The 9820-nt window shown below is 40.8% G+C and overlaps 1 protein-coding gene across 1 annotated transcript; it reads left to right on the top strand.

The window, feature by feature from the left end:
• Positions 1-203: 203 nt before the first annotated feature.
• Positions 204-748, top strand: LOC146713900 (uncharacterized). Its single transcript, XM_085439166.1, has 2 exons — positions 204-264; positions 372-748. The coding sequence occupies exons 1-2, from the start codon at positions 216-218 to the stop codon at positions 746-748; spliced, it is 426 nt and encodes a 141-aa protein (XP_085295292.1). The 5' UTR covers positions 204-215.
• Positions 749-9820: the final 9072 nt, after the last annotated feature.

The following is a 9820-nucleotide window of genomic DNA, read 5'->3' as shown; positions in this document are numbered from 1 at the left end:
CTGACAGAAGCAAGGCGGTAGGTGAAGTGTCTTGCCCAAGGACACAACGACCGAGACTCTCCAAGCCAGGGCTCGATCCGGCAACCTTCCGATTACAAGACGAACACCCAACTCTTAAGCCACGATCGCCCATGACAAAGTAAAATAAATGAACATGTGTAGATTCATTCCAAATGGTTCTCATGGTTGTCACACCATCCTCTCACAGGGAGAAGATGATCTGCAGGATCCTGCTGCTCATCATCCTCACCTCATGTGTCTCTGGTTAGTTTACAGCTTCACTTTATGAACTCCAAATAAAGCTCAACAACAGATTTGTTCCAGTTCTCAGTGTGTCTGCTCCTCTCTTTCCCTCTCTGTCTCCTCAACAGGATCATTTGTAGTCAATGTGACACAGACCTGCTATCAGGCAGAGGAGAACCACAACATCACACTGGAGTGGACGTTCACCACCAAACCTGATGGATCCACCAAAACTCTCAACATCCTCTGTGAACTCTTCATCAGTGATAAAGTCTCAGTCCTTTATCATGTTCATGAAGGTGTTGAGGTGTCAGAGTCTCAGGATGAAAAGTTTTCAGGACGAGTCCAGAGTGACAAAGACGCCCTCAGAGAAGGACGAATCAGACTTCAACTGTCCAGACTCAGGACTGATGACTCGGGTCTGTACCTGTGTGAGGTCAACACTGATTATGGCTTCGGTGTTGGAAGATGTCGACTCAACGTCACTGGTAAGATACTTCTATAAACTATGAATGAATTCAGATCAAAGTCAAAGTAAAGTTTGTAATGTTAATATTTTGTGATGGTGGATGTTTTAGTTTGTTAGCTTTTTTGCAGTTTGGGTGATTAATGTGCAAATTATTTGGTCAGACTGAAATTACTTTAAGCACCTTTTCATCCGGGCCCACATTTGCTAGAAGTTTCTCTCAGTGTTAAAATTTTAAACTTACGTAGAATTTAAAAAAAAAAAAGAATTTCTAAGTTCCTGTAAAGATAAAAGTTTTATATAAAAGAGCTCCGCGGCAGACCTCACTGAGGTAAAATTTTAGTCCTTCCTCGATCAGAGCTGCTCTTAAAGGGTTATGCAATCTCTCTAAGCTGGGACTTCTCGCTCAGATTTTTAGACTCAGTTTTGAGCTCTGAGGAGTTTCTCTAAATGTTGTTGAAGCCCAGAGTGACAGTTGGTAGCAGGTTGATAGACGGTTGATAGACTCTGTTTCTCTTCACTTCGATCACTTTCATTGTTTTTCATATTGTTTAGATTCTTTTAATCAGCCTCTGTTTGACAGTTCTTCAAAACATTCAAAGACTTCCTGTCCTCGGCCTCTCTGTGACTTTTGCTTTGTACAACCAGTAACAGGCTCGATTCAGATTCAAGATTTTTTAAAATCAATTAAAGGTTATGACTTCTGACTGTGTCAGTACTAAACAAACATACATTTTCCTACACCAATTGGCATAATTTATTTTATTGAAGATACTTTTTTATTCAATGTTTTATATTAACTGTGAGTGACTCAGATGTGTTTGTGTCTCTGCAGCAGTGAGGGATTGTCCTAAACATGAAAGAAAACCTGAGACATCAAACAGAGGAGGAAGGATCGGCCTCTACTTTGGACTAATGGCAGCACTGCTTCTTTTATTTACTTAAAAGAATGAGATTTGTAATCCAAAGATAGATCTGACAAAAAATTCTGCCTCATCAGTTAAATAATTTGAAATAAGCCAGAACTGAAGAGCCATATTCCTCTAAACCTATACTCTGTGGAAACAGCTCCAAATCTATGTTTTTAACGTATTCTCACACGAGAAAAATCAATTCTGACTTAGATGGTTTTCACAGCTGGTCAGAATCCATTTGGTCATTTTGTATGATGTGAACATTGAGGGGAGGAGAGAAAAGAAGAACATGTATAAAAAGGCTGGGAATGGATGTTTGTATCTGTGTGTGCCTGTATGTCTGTGTCCATATGTCAGGTTGGGTATCAGACGCCACCTCTCTGGGGACACCTCAGGCCCTCCAAGGTTTGGAGGCCTATCTCCCCCCACCACCACTTCCCCTGCCAGTGGCGGACTCCCTCAGACATCGGTGCATTGGTGGGTCTTTGTGTCCGGGGATGGGCGTCCAGGTACACACCGGCTCACTCCTTCATAGCTGCTTGTCGGGGCCTGGAGCCTGGGGCTCGCTCGGGCGACTTCGGAGGTGGGGTGCCCCCGGCCTCTCAGCCTGGGGCTCGGTCACTCAGGCACAGCTGGCTGCCGGCGGAGCTCCCGGGCACGTCACTGCAATCCCCCTGGCTTCTGCTCCGCGGCTGCTGAGTGAGCCCTCATCTGGGACTCTCCTCAGCTCTTTCTGGGACAGTGGCGCAGCTGCCCCTCTGTTGGTCTTCCTTGGTCTCTTGTGTTCTGAGGGCCTCTGGATGTCTGGAGTTTTGATCTCCTCCATACCTGCTTCATGCCCTGGAGGACGGGGCTGTGGCCCCCCCACACCCTCTAGCAGATCATTACATGAAGGAACCTTTTAAAAAAAAAAAAAAACAAGCGCGTCCATGCTCACAGGTGTACACACGGGTGATCACACACACAAACTACACCCTTTTTGGCTCCTACCTCAAAGCACACTGTGTGCTGTCGATCTTACGTGCTGCACAATAATATTCAATATTCAATATCCCTCTTCTCTGCTGTTTTTTTTCCCTCTTTCTTTCTCCCTTTTCTTTTCCTTATTCAAGTCTGTCCCGTATCTAGCAAGTGAAAATAAAAAATAAAATAAACAATAAAAGGTGAATCAAATAGACCATTACGGCGAGGCTGGGATGGTCCATTTGGTAAAGTAAATCCGTTGGGCATCTTTCTTTGCCTTTAGACAACAATTCTGATGGCAAAAGAACCAAACGAGACAGGCAAAAAAAAAAAAGAATAAAATTGCATTCAGACTTCACAATTCGTTCTTCCAGTAGTTTCCTGCAATGGGTAAAGAACATCATCAGAAGATCCAGCCTTGGGAGTTCACATTTGGAAATTACAGCAAAGGAACAAGTACAACGCTCTGGAGTGCCCATCTCAGTCCCCAGACCTGAATACTATTGAAAACCTGTGGTGTGAGTTAAAGAGAGCTGTCCATGCTCGGAAGCCATCAAACCTGAATGAACTAGAGAAATTTTGTAAAGAGGAATGGTCCAATATACCTTCAACCACAATCCAGACTCTCATTGGAACCTACAGGAAGTATTTAGAGGCATTAATTTCTGCAAAAGGGGGATCTACTAAATATTGATTTCATTTCTTTTTTTGTGGTGCCCAAATTTATGCACCTTTATGGACAGCATCTCCTTGTGTAAAGTGCGCCGAATGGTTGAAGGATGCACAGTGACTCCATCTGCTGCAAGATGATGTTGTAGGTCTTTGGTGCTGGTCTGTGGGTTAGACTGTTGACTGCTCTCACCATTCGTCGCTTCCGTCTATCCGAGATTTTTCTTGGTCTGCCACTTCGAGCCTTAACTTGAACTGAGCCTGGGGTCTTCCATTTTCTCAATATGTTCCTACCTGTGGAAACAGACGGCTTAAATCTCTGAGACAGAGTGATGTGACGTTCTGTATCGAGGCTTCGAAGCTTGTGTCGAGTAATGGAGGGGGCGTTTCCACGATGCGTGTATCGAGGCTTGCTTCATTTATGGGAGGAGCTGAAAATGATGACGTCCGAAGCCTCGCTGCCTGGCTGTACCACGTGACTGGTTCAGGAAGTGGTTCGAACTTTGCCGTGAGCTATGACTGAGATATAAACCCCTCAGACTTCAAAATGTGGGTGTTTGATGGAGAGTTGCGGTTAGTGAGAGTTTGGAGACAGTTTGGAGGTTTATGAGAGTGAGGAGAGAAAGTCAGGAGAGAATGGAGCCAGCTAAGAAGAGGAGGATGTCCTCCCCTGTGTGGGAACATTTTGATCCTATTCCTCCCAACAAGGTATGTAAATTTCTACAGAAGATGTATTTTCATAATACTGATGGTGCAATACAATTTATGTTAAGCAGCTTTACTTTTGTACAAGGTGAAGTGTTTGCTATGTGCCAGGGAGCTGGGATATAACAGCAACACCTCATCCATGCTTAGGCACTACAGAGCTTTGCATGAGAATAAGGGGGACACCGATTGTGGAGCAAGACCAGGTGAGCCATCAAATGCCATCATAATATAGCATGCAGTAATGTTACTAAATGATATAACAATATTATACAACTGTAATAAGTTACATGTGTGATATTTATATTTGTGCTTTGTCTTTATTGTCTTTCCTCGGGAGAACAATCTCAAATAGATGAAGACCTGGTCAGCATGGTGATTGAGGACTCACAGCCATTTAGCATTGTGGAGGACAAAGGATTCAAAAGATTTGTTAAATCATTAAATCCTAGCTATGTTCTCCCCACTAAAAAGGTCATAAAAGCAGTGAAAATTTAGTTTTTACTGAATAAAATGTGAACAGGCAGGACTGAGGCTCAGTGTGTAGCTGTCCATACCTCAACGTTACAAAAGCACAACCACTGTCCACACCCCAACCACACCTCACCTCACAGTAAATGATCATTTCCATTTTAAGCATTTCCAAATAATCATTTTCCATACTGCCAGTATAAATATACACAGTATACTGCCATCACTACAATATACATGTTTTACACACTCCTTTTGTTGTTGACATTTACAGGCTGTCCAGTAGGTGTCTTGCTAGAGCAAATGAAGCTTCACGAAGCTTTGCACTGGAGTGAACCACTTGGATGAAAAGCTTCAGTGCTTCATGAGGCTTCATCTGCCCATCACTACTGAGACAGCTTTCTGTATCCTTCCCCTAAACCATGATGGTGAACAATCTTTGTCTTCAGGTCATTTGAGAGTTGTTTTGAGACCCCCATGTTGCTACTCTTCAGAGAAAATTAAAAGAGGAGGGAAACTTACAATTGACCCCCCTAAATACTCCTTCTCATTATTGGATTCACCTCTGTATGTAGGTCAGGGGTCACTGAGCTTACTAAGCCAATTTGAGTTCCAATAATTAGTTCTAAAGGTTTTGGAATCAATAAAATGACAACAGTGCCCAAATTTATGCACCTGCCTGATTTTGTTTAAACAATTATTGCACACTTTCTTTAAACCAATAAACTTCATTTCACTTCTCAAATATCTCTGTGTGTGTCTCCTATATGATATACTTAACTGACATTTTTTATTGTAACAACCAACGATTTATACAGGAAAATCATGACTATTAACAAGGTTGCCCAAACGTTTGCATCCCACTGTACTTAACTACAGTAACAAAGTATTTGCACTTTGTTACTTCCCACCTCTGCTCGCGGGGATGGACAGTACAGTAGTGCAATTCATCCTGATCGGTGATTGGTCAAAGGTCTAGAGTTAAAGGCACAGCCAAGATCTAATATTTTATACAGTCAGCATAACACATTTGACTTTCAGATCTGTTGCTTTTAAATGAGGATAAAAAGAGGATAAAAGAATAGCACAAAAATACATAACAGACAAACAGAGCAAAAGGAAACATACAGTATATGAAAAGGATGAAATTCATGCTTCTTTTGTATCCTGCTGTTCTTTATGAAATTCTCTTCAACAATTTGAATTCTGTCGCTCAAATCGAGGACTCTGTGTGCTTTCTGTTTTGTGCTACGCAAAGTATAATGCTCACAGTAAAATACCTGATCAGTGAATGACATGGTGATCAGTCAGCATTCCTCTCTTATCTATAGCTACTGACTCACCTTCATGTTTTAAGTTACCGGGCAACAACCCACATGTGGCTGTACACACAGCACATAAACTGTTTCTGATCAGCTGACTGGATTGATTTCATCTGTAAGTCAGACTGTTGTGCATATATTTGATTTTATTGATGAGAATAGTTTTAGTGGTATGAAAACAGTTACAGAGTTTTAGTAGAGAAGAAGAAAAGACAAGGAGGAGGTGGCTTGCACGAATTGGTCTGTAAGGGAGAAAGATGAAAGATGAAGTGCAATTTAAAATACACAGAGTGGAGGCTGATCAGCTTGAGGAGGGCAGGCAGAAAGATGATTGGACTAGAGCAATGCTATCGGCATTAAGTTTTACAGCATGGAAAAGTGAAAGTGATGTAATCAATCGACCAGCAGCCAAACACTTGGGAAAGCACACTGACGGGTGATTGCAGATCTTCCTTAATGAACTTACACATAAGCTTCATTTAGCTAAATCTCCAGCATCTCCAACAACAACCTTCATAAGTTTTGACAAGGTTTTAGCAGAGTCAGACTAATAAAGTGTTTTTGGATCCAGAAGCTGTTTGAATAATCTGTTCCCAAAATAGGTCCACATCTGAATGTGTGCCTCATGAAAAAAATCAAACTAATAAATATGCCTGAACAGAAATGTGTAGAAGCTGTCAGGCAGTGAGAGCACAAAATGAAAATATGCAAACAATCTTTTCTTTTTCTCTTCATTAACACGTGACTGTGACAGTCAGCCAATACAGACACAAAATGAAGCAGCAGCACCTGAAACCAAACATTTCCTGAAATAAAAATGTAACTAAGATGAGGTCGTGTTTATCAGTGTTGGGGAGTAACGGAATACATGTACCGCCGTTACGTATTTAAAATACAAAATATGAGTAACTGTATTCCGTTACAGTTACCGTTTAAAAAGGTGGTATTCAGAATACAGTTACTTTGTTGAAATAAATGGATTACACTGCGGTACTTTCCTGTTTCATATTGTCGCGGGTCAGGACTGTTTGGGTTTGTTTGACAGCTACGTTCTGTTGTTCCAGGCGGCAGCGTTACGGTTGCCATGGTTACAGGGCGACGCTCTCTCTCTCTGCGACTGTGTGTTTCCTGGGTGAGAGAGCGCCCTTTCGTTGTTGTTGTTGTTGTGCTAAGCTAACAGGCAGAATGCTACAAGCATAGCTCTAAAGAATGTAGCATCATGGGCAGTGTAGTCCGTGTTGCAGGGAGAATGGACTGCCATACACGTTATGGGTCTGTGAGCGCGAGGAGGGAGAAAAAGGGGAGTGGAAAGGTACGAGTTGTCATTGAGCAGAAACGGGAGCTGGAAGCATGTAAATATAATAATAACCACTGCAGCCAAGAAGAGAGCCTGACGAGCCCAGTTGTAAGTAAGCTAAGACTCAACTGTACACTGTGTTCGTGTTTTCCTCCGAAACAATAAGTTCCGTTGGAGCAGCCTTTCAACGCCTCTCTCTGTCTCTCGCAAGAAAAGTTGACCCACACAACAAAGTAAAGCTATTTTTCGGCTACCAGCCGACAGGGACCCCGCCGTATTAGTCAGAGGTCCCTTTACTACAGTTCGGAGTCGCGGACCTTCAATAATAGTAATAAATCACACAGCAATAGTACATTCACGTTGTTGTAAAAAGCATGATAATATATTAAGTAATCCAAAGTATTCAGAATACGTTACTGCCATTGAGTAACGTAACGGAATACGTTACAGAATACATTTTGGGGCATGTAATCTGTAATCTGTAATGGAATACATTTTAAAAGTAACCTTCCCAACACTGGTGTTTATGCACCACAACACACATTTTAAAAGTTCAATTTGAATCAAATCTTTTTGTTAAAACAAACAGAAGTCTGAAAATATCAGAATCTGATTTACTGCTTGTCACGTGGACTATAAAAGCAACAAAAGTTCTTCCCCTGCAATGCTTTATTTGTTCCCCGCAGCAGAGCAATGACCTGAATCCTTCTACATCTTTTTTTCATGTTTTGAAAAATTAAAATCATCTTGTAAATCAAAGCAGCAACTAAACAAGTGTTGCATCAAATTTGCATTATTCTTAAAAGTTTTCCATTTACTGATAGTTCCACATGGTTGGAAATGTGTGTGTGAGTGACCTTCACGGCTCTGCATAGTCAAAGGTTGCTGATCCGGTTTGGTCAGTGTCAGGGAGCTGTGAGATCATAAACTCTTCAACTGTCCAATCAGAAAGGTTGTGTACAACAACAGGTCAGGATTTACTGTGCAGGACTTCTCTTGGACTGATCTTTATTTTCCTCCTGAATACTGTGCGCCATATACTGATAACTTTGAGTGTTGTCATTTAATTGGCTCAGGCTAGGTTGTTCTCTTTGAAAGTATTTTGAGGTAAGGTAAAACAAAACCAAAAAGACGTCAGTATTACCCTTTTGTCAGTTGAAACATGGCGCCACCTTGTGACTGAAAATCTTTTCTGCAGCTCTGAAGACCTTAAAATGTGAATCACAGTGCAGGTTTTCCTTCTGGTTGTTTCCATTGCAGAGGTTGTAGTTCTTGTAGTTTTGCTCAGTCAGTGTAATAATCTAGATCAGACAGGCTCACATGTTGTAATGAGTGAATGAAGTCAGACTGTAGATTTTCCTTCTTCTAGCTGTACTGACTGACCTTTGACCTCCTGTGTTGATGACTCTTCACCTCTGTCTCCTCTCACAGGGAGAAGATGATCTGCAGGATCCTGCTGCTCATCATCCTCACCTCATGTGTCTCTGGTTAGTTTACACCTCTCTTTTTTAATTTTTGTTTAGAGAAACATTCTTGGAAACCTTTTGTTATGACCAGAAGAGGTTCTTTCCCTTCAGCACCCTCTGCTGGTCATAGTGGGATTACTCACAAGCTTATATTTTGGTGGGGTTTTTTTTATGTTCCTGTGGCTGTTTGTCGGCTTAGATGCCTTTTAAAACATTTGTGCCTTGGAGAGTTATTGCTTGTGAGTATTAATGATACAACATGTTTACAAGTTTATTTAGTGCAGTGGTTCCCAAACTTTTTTACTAGGCCCCCTTTGTTTTACAAGAAAAATCTTTGGTGATCATTAGTCTTTTAAAATGTGCTATAGAAATAAACTTTGATTTGATTTGATTTAATTAAAGGCCGGTCCGTGAAAATATTGTCGGACATGTGGTGCAAAAAAGGTTGGGGATCGCTGGCATAGTTTACTATAGTAAACTTTGTGTTTGTTTTTAGTTTTACAGGAAGAAAAAGATTGACAGAACTATTGACAAAGTAAAAGCCTTAAACTTAATTCTGTCTCCAATGTTCATTGAAGCCATTAGCTGTCTGCCAAGTTGGGCAAAGGGAGGCACAATAAGGACAGAACACCTTGTATGAACTTAAGTGTTAGCAGTAACTGGAAATGAACCTTATCCACCAGTTCACAGTTTTATAGTAAGTGTTTTACTGTGAGTTTTGTAGAGGGATTTTCTCCTTTCTGATAGTTCTTACAACACAGAGAGCCATGTCTCGATTGATGATTTTAATGAGTTCATATTGTAAATACATTTCTATAAGAAAACTTTTTTCAGAAACTCATAAGATAAGATCAAAGAAAAAAGTTATTTCACAACAAATATGATGAATTTTACTTCTGTCACTTCTTTGCTGGACACAAATGAAAACAATTATTCCAGTATAAAAAATACACGTGATGCAAAAGGCAGCTGTTGTCTGTTTACCTGCTGGAATTTAGTTTAAATCAAGGTTAATGATATTCAGCATCTTCATAAGAAATTCAGGCTTTATATTGAAATACATGAATCCAGCATGTGCTTTAAATCTGCCGAAAGCATTCAGAGCTGAAAATAAGTTAAATGAAGCCTCGTAAAAATCTGTGTACAGGCTACATCCAGAGTAAAATATTGTATGTTTTCTCTGAGCTCACAGTTAAGCTGATGATTCTCAGGTGGAGTAAATACATGCGACAATAAGCACACACAGGAAAACATTAGTGTGCAGTAAATATTAGACAATCTTGTAAGCTTGTACTTTAAGATAT

This window comes from Copadichromis virginalis, linkage group LG3 (assembly GCF_057382275.1).
Source record: "Copadichromis virginalis isolate Kocher_CV1m ecotype Utaka linkage group LG3, C_Virginalis_male_GT1.1, whole genome shotgun sequence".
In the NCBI taxonomy this organism is placed as follows: Eukaryota; Metazoa; Chordata; class Actinopteri; order Cichliformes; family Cichlidae; genus Copadichromis; species Copadichromis virginalis.
This window is presented reverse-complemented; position numbering and strand designations above follow the sequence as displayed.